The sequence below is a fragment of the Papio anubis genome, chromosome 8 (assembly GCF_008728515.1).
Source record: "Papio anubis isolate 15944 chromosome 8, Panubis1.0, whole genome shotgun sequence".
Classification (NCBI taxonomy): Eukaryota; Metazoa; Chordata; class Mammalia; order Primates; family Cercopithecidae; genus Papio; species Papio anubis.
Window position 1 is genome coordinate 28,342,917 of NC_044983.1, and position 13,085 is coordinate 28,356,001.

At 45.8% G+C, this 13,085-nt stretch overlaps 1 protein-coding gene and 1 long non-coding RNA gene across 3 annotated transcripts in view; one reads left to right on the forward strand and one right to left on the reverse strand.

Annotated features, from left to right (window-relative positions):
- Positions 1 to 13,085, reverse strand: part of MBOAT4 (membrane bound O-acyltransferase domain containing 4) — a 36,374-nt gene that overhangs the window by 17,915 nt on the left and 5,374 nt on the right. The window contains exons 2-3 of one of the 2 annotated variants that reach the window (XM_003902610.5): positions 9,711 to 9,935; positions 3,667 to 4,649 (exon numbers count right to left, since the gene is read on the reverse strand). In XM_003902610.5, coding sequence (XP_003902659.2) covers positions 3,686 to 4,649; positions 9,711 to 9,935 — 1,189 coding nt within the window. In that variant the 3' untranslated portion in view covers positions 3,667 to 3,685. Of the gene's footprint in view, positions 1 to 3,666; positions 4,650 to 9,710; positions 9,936 to 13,085 lie in introns of those variants that run through there. The other variant, XR_001905450.3, reaches the window with a different exon arrangement.
- On the forward strand, positions 7,625 to 9,404 carry LOC108587198. Its single transcript, XR_001905452.3, has 2 exons — positions 7,625 to 8,302; positions 9,023 to 9,404. It is a non-coding gene; the product is annotated as an uncharacterized LOC108587198 (long non-coding RNA).

A 13,085-nucleotide genomic window follows, 5' to 3' on the forward strand; every position in this document is an offset into this window, starting at 1 on the left:
CAAATCACTTTCTACTGTCCAGAGAAATGTTCTTTCTACTACTGTCCAGAGAAATGAATCATTCTCTACAGAATGCAAATAGAAAAAGAAGGAAGCAAACGTTCTGGTTTAACCAATCAGAGGAGTAGAAATTACCCCTGGCCATCAGTGGGGAGATAGATTTGAAGGCCAGATTGCATTTCAAAAGGCTTTGTTAACCAAGTTCTTTTTTAAATTTAACATTCCTTCATGAGCATTTCCCTAATCATGAAGAATAGTCACTTAAAAAAATTACGTGGCTGGACACGGTGGCTCATGGCTGTAATCTCAGCACTTTGGAAGGCCAAGGAGGTTGGATCGCTTGAGCTCACGAATTTGAGACCAACCTGGGCAACATGGCAAAACCCTGTCTGTACAAAAAATACAAAAAATTAGTCGGACATGGTTGTGTGCTCCTGTAGTCCCAGCTACTTGGGAGGCTCAGGTGGGAGGATTGCTTGAGCCCAGGAGGCAGAGGTTGCGGTGAGCCGAGATCATGCCACTGCATTCCAGCCTGGGTGACAGAGCCAGACCCTGTTTCAAAAAAAAAAAATACTGAAGTGTAACATATATATGGACACACATCTAAAGTGTACCTCTCAAAGGATTTTCATCAATTGGACACACCCATAGACAGCTCCTCAGAAGTGACCCTATAAAAATCACTCTTTTTTTCTTTTTTTGAGACAGAGTCTGAAACCATTTTTTGAGACAGAGTCTCTTTGACTATTCCCAACTCTGGGAAACCCCGTTTATCTACTTTGTCTCCTCTGGGCTACTGAGTATGGTGAGAGAAAGTATAGAACCCTTCTGGGTAAGGTCACTACAAGTTTTGGGTTTGTGTGTGTGTGTTTTTTAATAGAGATGGCATCTCCCTATGTTGCCCAGGCAGGTCTCAAACTCGAGGGCTCAAGAGCTCCTCCCGCTTCAGCCTCCCAAAGTGCTGAGATTACAGACGTGAGCCACTGCGCCCTACCAAGGCCACTACAAATCCTTGCCGTCTCTGTACATCAAGACCCTCACTGCTTGTCCCGTTATGTTCTGAGTGCTAAGATTGGGCGTGCTGTTTGCCTTCATGTTAATCAGTGACATTGACCTATAACTTTCTAAGTTATCTATAACTTCTAACTTAGTATTATCTTTGTGAAGTTTTACCGATTAAAAGTGTATTAGTCTGTTCTTGTAGTGCTATAAAGAACTACCTGAGGCCAGGAGTGGTGGCTCACACCTGTAATCCCAGCACTTCAGGAGGCCAAGGTGGACAGATCACTTGAGGTCAGGAGTTCAAGACTAGCCTGGCCAACATGGTGAAACCCTGTCTCTACTAAAAATACAAAAATTAGCTGGGCATGGTATGTGCCTGTAGTCCCAGCTACTCAGGAGGCTGAGGCAGGAGAATCATTTGAACCTGGGAGGCAGAGGTTGAAATGAGCTGAGATCACACCACTGCACTCCAGCCTGGGTGACAGAGCAAGACCCTGTCTCCCACAAAAAAGAAAAAAAGAAAAAAAAGAACTACCTGAGACTGAGTAATTAACAAAGAAAAGAGGTTTAATTGGCTCACAGTTTCACAGGCTGTACAGGAAGCACGGCTGGGGAGGCCTCAGGCAACTTAAAATCCTGGCGGAAGGTGAAGAGGCAGGAGGCACGTTTTACATGGCTGGAGCAGGAGGAAGAGAAAGAGCGGGAAGGTGCTACATACTTTTATAAACAACCAGATCTTGTGAGAACTCACTCACTATTATGAGAACAGCAAGGGGGAAATCCACCCCCATGATTTAATCACCTCCCACCAGGCCCCTCTTCCAACACTGGGGATTACAATTCGATGTGAGATTTGGGTGGGGACACAGACCCAAACCATATCAAAAAGCTTATTTGCAATTTTGTATTTTGAAAAGGGTGAGAAGGATTGGTTTGGAATACTCAAGCTGAGATACCTGTACAATATTTCATATGGTGGGATAGACGTCACCCTAGATAAGCAGATGGTTTTACACAGTACACAAATAAAGAGGTTTTTGTTTTTGTTTTTGTTTTTGTTTTTGAACAAGAATGTGTCTCTTTTAGTGAGTACTGGAGTAAAATAGAATTACTACACCAAACCCAATTTTCATCACTGCCATTGCTTAGAAGCAGGGTAAGTTTTATAAGTAAGTTAAAGTTGATCAAAGAAAAATGGTAATTGCATAACAGTACAGGTGACCTGCAGATGTGGCAGTAATTTGTAAGTGCTAGTTAAATGACATTGCTACTGCATAATTTGGAAGTCCTGATACTTTTCTCTTGCGTATTTTAAATTCTAACAGGAAGAAACAGAGGGAGTTATTTAGGATATGCCAAAAAAAAAAAGAATCAAATCCACCCTCAAAGTCACATTAAAGTAGTGTTTACTTCCTGTTATTGATCTCTTTGTAAGACATGTTTATGAGTCAGCTTTGTATTTAACAATTATGTGAATAGTTATCATGTGGGTTTTTACTTTATTAACATATCTCTGGGAATAATATCAGCCATTTATTTTTAGGACAATTTTTTTTCAAATTTTCGAAAAAAAATTTTTTTTTTTTGAGATAGAGTCTTGCTCTGTTGCCCAGGCTGGAGTGTGATGGTGTGATCTCGGCTCACTGCAACCTCCACACCCCGGATTCAAGCAATTCTCCTGCCTCAGCCTCCCGAGTAGCTGGGACTATAGGCACCCGCCACCACGTCCGGCTAATTTTTGTATTTTTAGTAGACACGGGGTTTCACCACATTAGCCAGGTTGGTCTTGAACTCCTGACTTTGTGATCTGCCCACCTTGGCCTCCCAAAGTGCTGGGATTACAGGTGTGAGCCACCGCACCCGGCCCAAAAAAGTTTTTTAGCATATGGGGTCTTCCTCTATCATCCAGGCTGGGGTGCAGTGGCACAATCACAGCTCACTGCAGCCTCAAACTCCTGAACTCAAGAGATCCTTCTCAGCCTCCAGAGGAGCTAGGTCTTTAGGTGCATACACCATGCCCACCCAAATATACATATACATACACACACACACACACACACACACACATATATATATTTTGAGACAAGGTCTTGCTCTGTTGCCCAACCTGGTCTCAAACTCCTGGCCTCAAGCAATCCTTCCACCTCAGCCTTGCAAAGTGCTGGGATTACAGGTATGAACCACTGTACCTGGCCCAAATTTTCAAATTTAGAAAAAAATTTTCAAACTTAATAATGGATATGAGTCTGTAGTCCACATAACAAACCAATGTGATAATGAGTTAGGTTTTGTTTTGGTTTTGTGTTGCTAAAGTTCCCATTCCAGGATCAGGTGGGCCAATGGAACACTTAATTTTGGGGTGTCTATACGTAGAGCGTTTGCCATCTCGTTCACAGCACCTTGTGTTTTTATGTATCACTTTACTTAATCTTCGCTTCCCCATCTAGACTGTAAACCTTATGGGAAGAAACCACATATTTTTCCCTTTCGTATCCTCAGTACCAGCAGAATAGCTTGCTAAAGTAGATACACAAATTCCTACTGCAAGTCACTGGGTATATTCATCTAAAACTTTAGAAAAATTTTTATTATGGAAAAGTTCAGATGCACGCATTATTGATGCGTCATCTGGCACTTTCTAAACTGTTTCATGGGTGTATAAGATGAAAGCCAGGGAAAGATGTCACTTACATTTGTGCTTTCTCTTCACCAATAGCAAAAGCAGAATACAGTACACCACGGGAAAGACACTGTTGTACGAATTACAGAGCAACCAGAGAGAGGAGAAGCTCCTGACCTCCACAGCCAGCATGATATAGGCAATGATCAACTGGGTGTGGGCCCAGGTGAGGGTTCTGTAGAACAGCCTCATGGGCCAGGATCTGATAAACTCATTGGCAAAGGAGTGAATCACGTAGTCAGCTTCCACCATCACGGCCCAGCAAAGGAAACCAAACACCTGTCCTGGATGGAGTCCGTGCCACCAGGCAGAGAAGGCAAATGTCTGCAACAACGGCCAAGCCCTGCTGTGCTGGAATACAAGCCGTCGGAGCCATCGGGCTGTGCTTTGGTTCCACTTTCTTGCAAACACAGATATCCTGTGGGTTCTTTCCAGGGTCCAGATGTCCGCATCAGGGACATATCCCTCCTCTCCGGGGCTCTGACCAAGCTCAGACCCAAAGCCCGCTGCGTGGAGGAGGGAGTCATCCAGGATCCAGTGGGAGTAGTAGGTGAGCTTGAAAAGCCCAGCTGTGGTCCACACAACATAGATGCACTCAAATTGCTGGCAATCGGTCAGTCCTGCTCCTGCATCCACCATCCTGCTCACTGCCACGTTGATGCATTCTAGTCCAAGAATCTGCAGACCCCTCCAGCTCAGAGCCCAGAAAGAGTACCTGGGATACAAAGCACTGGACCCTTGAACACAAGCCTGAAATCGCTGGAAGGAGCACAGAGAGCCTCCCAGGAGAGCAGGGAAAAAGAGCAAGTAGCTGAAATAGGGCAGTGCCTTACACACATGCCCAGACAAAGAGCTCCTGCTCCTGATGCCTCCGGATGCTGCCTCCACTTTCCCCTCACAAATGTCCAGAGAGAGGGATGTGACCCTCTGGGTCAAGAGCATGAGAGAAGAAAGAGTGATGCAGAACCTGCAAGATAATTTTTTTTAAAACATAAAAACACTCTGTATTTATTCTCTTTCTTTTATTCCAGTCTGTCATACATGATCTCACAGGAAATACATAGGTCTGTATAGCTAAGATTAATCTCATGGCCTGCAGGACCCCACAAAAAATAAATCTTAAAATAAATAAATCTTATTTATTTTTTATAGAGATGGGGTCTTACTATGTTGCCCAGGCTGATCTCAAACTCCTGGGCTTAAGCAATCTGCCAGTCTCGGCCTCCCAAAGTGCTGGGATTACACTTTGGGAGTGTAAACTGGGATTACAGGTGTGAGCCACCACCCCCAGCAATATTTACAGATCTTAAGTATACAGTGGAGCTTAAGTCTAGACTAATATACCCCAAACTTTTAAGAGTAGTTACCTCTAGGGAATGAGACTAGCATAAGAAGATCTTTCACTTTTTGCTTTGTTTGAATTTTTTGTAATGATCATGTGTTTTTTATAAGTAAGTATACATATATCTGTAGGAATATGTATGTATATTGCATATATATTTTGTTTGTTTTAAAGAAAAAAAGATGCACACATTTACACTCATGTTCAACTTGAGAAGCTTCCCAGGGATCTCAGAGATCCATCCCATCTTCTATCCTGAAATCTTCCATCCTGAATAGGAGAATTTGCCTGGGAAATTTTACTTTAACAGCTGAAGACTCTTGAATTAATTCAGAACCACACCCTACTCCAATTTGAAAGCTGTGGGAATAAAAATGGAATCATGGCTGGGTGCAGTGGGTCATGCCTGTAATCCCATCGCTTTGGGAGGCTGACATGGGTGGAACCCTTGAGCCCAGGAGTTCAAGGCTGCAGTGAGCTATGATTGCACCACTGCACTCCAGCCTAGGCATCCAAGTGAGACCCTGTCTCAAAAAAAAAGAAAACGAAAAAGAAAACGAAAAAGAAAAAAAAAAAAAAAAAAAAACGAAGTCACTTGTGTTAAAAAGCAAAACAAAACAAAACAATTCTGACAAACAGAGCCAGGGAAAGGTATGAAGAGAGGGTTCTCAATGCTTGTATGTCAGATAACAAAAACTACCACAAAAGACTGCAAAAACCACAACCTTGCACAAAAACCATTGCAACCCTACCCAAAAAAATACTTTTGTGAGGTCACCTGCCCAGCCACTGCCCGCCCAACCACAGGCTGGCATCACCCTTGTCATTGATCCTGTATTCAAGGATAATGATTTCAACACAATTACGTAATCCTCCTTATTTTTCTCTTAAAACACTTTCTCTTACTGGCTGGGCACGGTGGCTCACACCTGTAATCTCAGCACTTTGGGAGGCTGAGGCAGATGGATCAACAAGGTCAAGAGATCGAGACCCTCCTGGCCAATACGGTGAAACCCCATCTCTACTAAAAATACAAAAATTAGCTGGGCGTGGTGGTGCGTGCCTGTAGCCCCAGCTACTCGGGAGGCTGAGGCAGGAGAATTGCTGGAACCTGGGAGGCGGAGGTTGCAGTGAGCTGACATCGTGTCACTGCATGCCAGCCTAGTGACAGAGCGAGACTCCATCTCAAAAAAACCAACCAACCAACCATCCAAACAAAAACTTTGTCTTCCTTTACCTACCTGAATACACATACTATGGCACACATATTCCCACTGTAATGCCAATCCCTAAATACGTATCATTTTCTTTTCTTATTTTTTATTTTTGGAGACAGAGTCTCGCTCTGTGGCCCAGGCTGGAGTGCAGTGGCGCAATCTCAGCCCACTGCAACCTTTGCTGCCTCCTGGGTTCAAGCGATTCTCCTGCCTCAGCCTCCTGAGTAGCTGCAATTACAGGTGCACGCCACCACGCCCAGCTAATTTTTGTATTTTTAGTAGAGACAGGGTTTCGCCATGTCTGCCAGGCTGGTCTTGAACTCCCGATCTCAGGTGATCCGCCAGCCTTGGCCTCCCAAAGTGCTAGGATTACAGGTGTGAGCCACTGCTCCCAGCCATAAGCATCGTTTTTTTCTTTTCTTTTCTTTTTTCTTGTGTTGTTTTTCCTGAGACATGGTCTCATTCTATCAACCAGCCTGGAGTGCAGCGGCACCATATTGGCTCACTGCAACCACTGCCTCCCAGACTCAAGTGATCCTCCCCTCTCTCCCTCCTGAGAAGCTGGGACTACAGACATGTGCTACCACACCTAGTTAATTTCTGTGGGTTATTTTTGTAGAGACAGGGTTTCGCTATGTTGGCCAGGCTGGTCTCAAACTCCTGGGCTCAAGTGATCCACCTGCCTCAGTCTCCCAAAGGGCTGGGATTATAGGTGTGAGCCACCACGCCTAGCCCCATCATTTTCTTTTAGGGAGCCTCTTTCTGTTTGTTATTTAGGATGACATCAGGCAGGATCAAGTAAATGGGGAAATTAAATATTAGTCAGAGATACAAATAAGAGAATGATGAGGAACATTGTGGGAAATGTTGATTATAATATTTCCAAGAAAGGCCTACAACGATTAGGATCAGAGACTTGGGAGAAATTTGCCATAGAGGAAACAAAAACTTGGTAGTGAAGAAAAGATAGGAAGCTGAAGATTTTAAATACAAACCAGGCCCTGGCTGTAAGACTTTGCCTAATGTGGGATTTGTACTGAGGAATGGATCACAGTGTGTGCTGAGCCATTAGCAATTTGAAATATGGTCTTAACCAATCACCTGAGCTCTTACTGCTTCACCATCGAAGATCCTGCTGGCAAGATCATTGAGAACAACGAATGAAAATTAGGCTGGGCACAGTGGCTCACGCCTGTAATCCCAGCACTTTGGGAGGCTGAGGTGAGGTGGGCTGATCACTTGAGCCCAGGAGTTTGAGACTAGCCTGGGCAACATGGCAAAACCCCATTTCTACAAAAAATATGAAAAATTAGCCCTATGTGGTGGCGCATGCCTGTGGTCCCAGCTACTGAGGAGGCTGAGGTGGGAGGATTGCTTGAGCCCGGGAGGTCAAGGCTGCAGCGAGCCATGAGCATGCCACCGCACTCCAGCCTGGGCAACAGAGAAAGACCCTGTCTCAAAAAAAAAGGAAAGAAAATTACAATGACACACTCTACAATCAGAAACGCTGTCCTGTGGAGAGGAAACAACAGTCTTCCAGCTGCTGCTCTCTCTATCCGTGTGTCTGAATATTTAAGAAAAACTGACCTGCTTACTTGACTGATTCTCACTGGAAGCAAGGTAGCCTCCAAATGCCACCAAACCCTGCTCACTCACTCTCTTTTATGGACTGAATGTGCCCCCAAAATTCCTGTGCTAATGGCCTGACGCCTCAGAATGTGGCTGTATGTGGAGTTAGGGTCTTTGAAGTGTGATTAAGGTTCAGTGAGGTCATTAGGATGGGCGCTAATCTAATATGCACAGAGTCCTTATGAGAACAGACAATGAGGACACTGATGCATGCACAGACAGAGGAGTGACCATCACACGGACACAGGGGGACACTGCCACCTGCAAGCCACGAGAATGGCCTCAGAAGAACCCAGCCCTGCTGATGCCATCATCAGTGACTTTCAGCCTCCAGAACTGTGAGGAAATGAATTTCTGTTGTTTGAGCCACCCAGTCTGTGGCACCGTGTGATGGCAGCAGCCCTGCTCGACTAGCAGAGCCCCCCATTCCAGGTCTGCTCCAGCCTCCCTCACATCCAGCCAGCTCTTGTTCAACTTGCCCTCCCAGCCCCATCAGGCCCCAGCTCCCTACTGAAATCCTGATTCACTCCATCCCATTTGGTACTTCCTACACCCCACCCACCTGCCATCTTGCCTTTTCCTTAGAGCAGCCAACCTGAAGCTTTTGGTGAAAATAGTCTTTTTTTTTTTTTTTTTGAGACAGTGTCTCCCTCTGTCACCCAGGCTGGAGTGCAGTGATGCAATCTCCTGTCTCAGCCTCCCGAGTAGCTGGGATTCCAGGCATCCGCCACAATGCCCAGCTAATTTTTGTATTTTTAGCAGATATGGGATTTTACAACGTTGGCCAGGCTGGTCTTGAACTCCTGGCCTCAAGTGATCTGCCCACCTCGGCCTCCCAAAATGTTGGGATTACGGGAGTGAGCCACTGTGCCCGGCTGAAAATAGTCTTCATAGGAAAAAAAAAAATTCTGGGTATAGTCAGGATGGCAAAGCAAGTGAACCAACCACAGGCTAGAATCAGATGGGTGACCACATGGAGCATCACAGCCTCTGTGCACCGAGTGACCCTGAAGTCAACTGTGATCACCAGGGAGAGCCAGGAACATGAGATCTCCAGATCACAAAGCAATGTTTCCCCTCATCTCATGGATCTTGCTGATTCATGACAACACTTCTCTAGACTGTAATTAGCTCTTGATTTCTGTTTTCTAGATGGGGTGCCTATTCTTCTTCAGCAAGATGGGAACAGCTGAGTCTGAAGGAAGAGAAACACTGACGCAGCAGCTGCCTCTCCCAGCAGCCACCATGGGAAGATTGATACCTGCAAGCGGAGTGTCCACTCAGCCCGTGCCCAGATCGATAAACTGGCTCATCTGATCTTCTGGCCCCTACCCAGAATCTGACTCAGTACAAGAAGACAGCTCCGACTCCCTATGATTTCGTCTCCAACCCAACCAATCAGCACTCTCAACTCACTGGCCTCCCCCTACCCACCAAATTATCCTTAAACACTCTGATCCCCAAATGCTCGGGGAAGCTGATTATGATGACCCTGAATGCTTGGAGTAATAATAAAACTCCTGTCTCCCGCATAGCCAGTTCTCTGGGAATTACTCTTTCTCTATTGCAATTCCCCTGTCTGTCTAGGCAGTGGAGAAGGTGAACCCATTGGGTGGTTACTTAACATTCACGACAATCTTGCAACACACTATTGTTAGCCCCATGTCTCTTTCCAGAAAAAGATATGAGTCTGAAAGAGGTAAAATGACTTGCTCAAGGTCACACTGGTCAAATGTGGAAGAATCAGGATTCCAACCCAACACCCAGGTTCTCTCTGCTACCGCCATGGTACAAGCAAACCGCGGGAGGGCTGAGCATGACCAGTGAACAGGCTGCTTACCTCACGGAAGGAGGCTCATGCAGATAATACTCGGTGTAGTGCAGACCCAGGTGGCACAAGGTCTGCCAGCTCATCTGAAAGCAGAAGGTCCACCTGTGGACTTGCTGCGGGTCCAGGGAACAGAGGAGAGCCACAGTGCAGACAGCAGGGGTGAAGACGAGCACGGCATAGGGACCCATGGCAGCCACGGCCAGGGCACCTCCTCCAGCCAGGAGAAAGAGGTACCTGAAAGAGAAGGGACACCCTGGGGAAAATGACTTAGAACCACGCAGCAAAGGAATCACTGCAGATGTCACTCCAGGTAACCCCGTCTGGGTAGGCCCCACACAACACCTAAAGTAGCCGTGCTGTTAGCACTCTGGGGCCTTCCTTTTGCTCTTCAGAAGAAAAGAATCACAGGAGAAAGAGCCAGGGTAAATTTGTAAACCTCCGCCTTGGAGACAAATTTTTTTTTTTTTTTTTTTTTTTTTTGAGACAGGGTCTCTTTCTGTCTCCCAGGGTGAGTACAGAGTTGCAATCATGGCTCACCACAGCCTTGACCTCCTGGGCTCCAGTGATCCTCCCACCTGGGATGGACTAAAGGCATGCACCACCGTGCCTGTTAACTTTTTATTTTTTTAGAGATGGGGTCTTGGTGTGTTGCCCAGTCTCAAACTCCTGGCCTCAAGCGATCCTCCTGCCTTGGCCTCCCAAAGTGCTAGGATTACAGGCATGAGCTACATCCCTGGCCTGGAGACAAATCTCAATTCCTGCCTTAGTGGCCCTGGAACCTCTCTCTTTGATGCCCACCATTCAAGCGATTCCCACCCAAGGTATTCCACCACCTGCCCCTGACAGTCCTGAAAGTCTGGCTAGCAAGGACATCTTTGAAATCTCCTGGTACGTCGTCTGACTGAAACGTGCTGTGAACCTAGTGTAAAGGATCTAGAAGAGCGCCCAAGACAGCCTCTCAAGACAAGCGCCTTCCTTTTCACAGGGTTACGCTACCCAGAAGCATTCCAGAGGCTGACAGAGAAAGGAGACTCAATACTTCCCTTTGAAAAGTGAAAACTCAGAAAAATCTTTATATCCACCCTTCATCCTCACTACTGCACCTTAAGATCTTATGAGTTAGGATTTTGTTTTATTAAAGTTTATACAGTTTAGGCCAGGCACAGTGGCTCACAATTGTAATCTCAGCACTTTGGGAGTCCAAGGAGGGAAGATCACTTGAGGCCAGGGTTTGAGAGCAGCCTGGGCAATATAGCAAGATCTCATCTCTACAAAAAAATTTTTTAATAGCCATGCATGGTGGCACACCTGTAGTCCTAGCTACTCAGGAGTCTGAGGGGGGAAGATCGCTTGAGCCCAGGAGTTAGAGGCTACACTTGAGCCGTGATCGCACCATTGCACTCCAGTTTGGGTAACAGCGCAAGATCTTATCTCTAAAAAAACCCAAAAGCTTGTTACAGTTTATTATATCCTGTCATGAAAAATCGGCACAATCACCGCAGATGAAGTCATTGCAGAATCTTTTTTCTTTTTTTTAGACGGAGTCTCACTCTGTTGCCTGGGCTGGAGTGCAGTGGTGCGACCTTGGCTCACTGCAACCTCTGTCTCCCGGGCTCAAGTGATCCTCCTGCCTCAGCCTCCGGAGTAGCTGGGATTACAGGCACCTGCCACTATGCCTGGCTAATTTTTGCATTTTTAGTAGAGATGGGGTTTCGCCATTTTGGCCAGGCTGCTCTTTAACTCCCGGCCTCAGTCTTAGACACTGTCTCAAACTCCTGGTACAGTGTTAAGACACTGTACCTAAGGTGATATGCCCATCTCAGCCTCCCAAAGTCCTGGGGTTACAGGCGTGAGTCACCACGCCTGGCCATTGCAGAATCTGGACTCCTTTTTGTCAGCACCAACACTGGCTTTTGGGGCCCCCTGACTTTCTTCATGCTGTCCTTGCATTCCTTTTGCTGTTTTCTTGGTGTCGTTTTCTCTCATCTGGGCTATGTCTTGCAAGATTACGCTTGGGTTCACTTTTTTTTTTGCATAATCCAGGGAATCATAAATCATGCCAGTTATCTTGCTACAACAAAATGCAGTCAGAATCTAAATACAAAGATGATCTCCATCTTATATATCATGTCCAGGAGATCTTGTACATTTTGGCTAGTTTTTCCCAAATTTCTTTCTCAGTACTGTTGCCTTCCCAGAGTGAAGGATGACCATGACCATATGTTTCCACCGACGTTGTCAGTTGATTATGAACTCCTTTGTCTGGATAGCTGCTGTGTCTTTCATCGCAGTGGCCAATTTTCAGGTGGCCAGGGAGGAAAAGAGCAGTGTTTGTCTTGTTTTTAAGACAGGGTCCCTGTTGCCCAGGCTGGAGTGCAGTGGCACGATCATGACTCACTGCAGCCTTGACCTCCCCAGCTCAAGAAATCCTCCCACCTCAGCCTCCCTAGTAGCTGGGACTATCGGCACACACCACCATACCTGGCTAATTTTTTAAATATTTTTTGTAGAGATGGGGATTTGCCGTGTTGCCCAGGCTGGTCTCAAACTCCCAGACTCATGCAATCCTCCTGCCTTGGCTTCCCAAAGTCTTGGGATTACAGGCGTGAGCCAGGGTGCCTGGCCAGTGTGTTTTTTAATGTTGTAAAATACCCACATTGATGAAATGGTTTGTGAATCATGCCTCTCTCAGAAGCCAAGGAGATGAGGATCTGCAGAGGCCTGGGAAGGTTCACATTATGCACACTTGGTTCTTCCTTCTGCATTATATGAAGGCTTGTTTTTTAATTGGTGCCAAATTAATAAAGTTTAATGAAAGGGTCAGAAAAAGTGTGGCATAGCTGGGAGTGGTGGCTCATGGCATGATGGCTTGTAATCCCAGCACTTTGGGAGGCTGAGGCGGGCAGATCACTTGAAGTCAGGAGTTCAAGGCCAGCCTGGCTATGGTGAAACTTGTTTTGAAAATACAAAAAAAAAAAAAAAAAATTAGTAGGAGACAGGTGGGGCCCCTGTAATCCCAGCTACTCAGGGGCAGAGCAGGGAAAATGAAAGGGCTCAGGAGGCAGAGGTTGCAGTGAGCTGAGATCCTGCTGCATTCAGCCTGGGTGATGGAACTCAGTCTCAAAAAAAAAAAAAAAAAAAAGAGAAAAAGAGAAAAAAAAAGAAAAGAAAAGAAGAAAAGAAGAAACGACTGACTGGTCAGGGAAAGCGAGTCAAAGAAGCTTAGAATTTCTCTACCAACTCAGAACCAGGAAACACCATTGCAAGGCAAATGTGTGTCATGGCTCTGGGCACAGTGCCAGGCACAGGTTAGCAAGAACCATTTTTTTTCTTTTTTTTTTTTTTTTATGCTGAACCTCTTTTCTTCCCCTAGGCTGGAGTGCA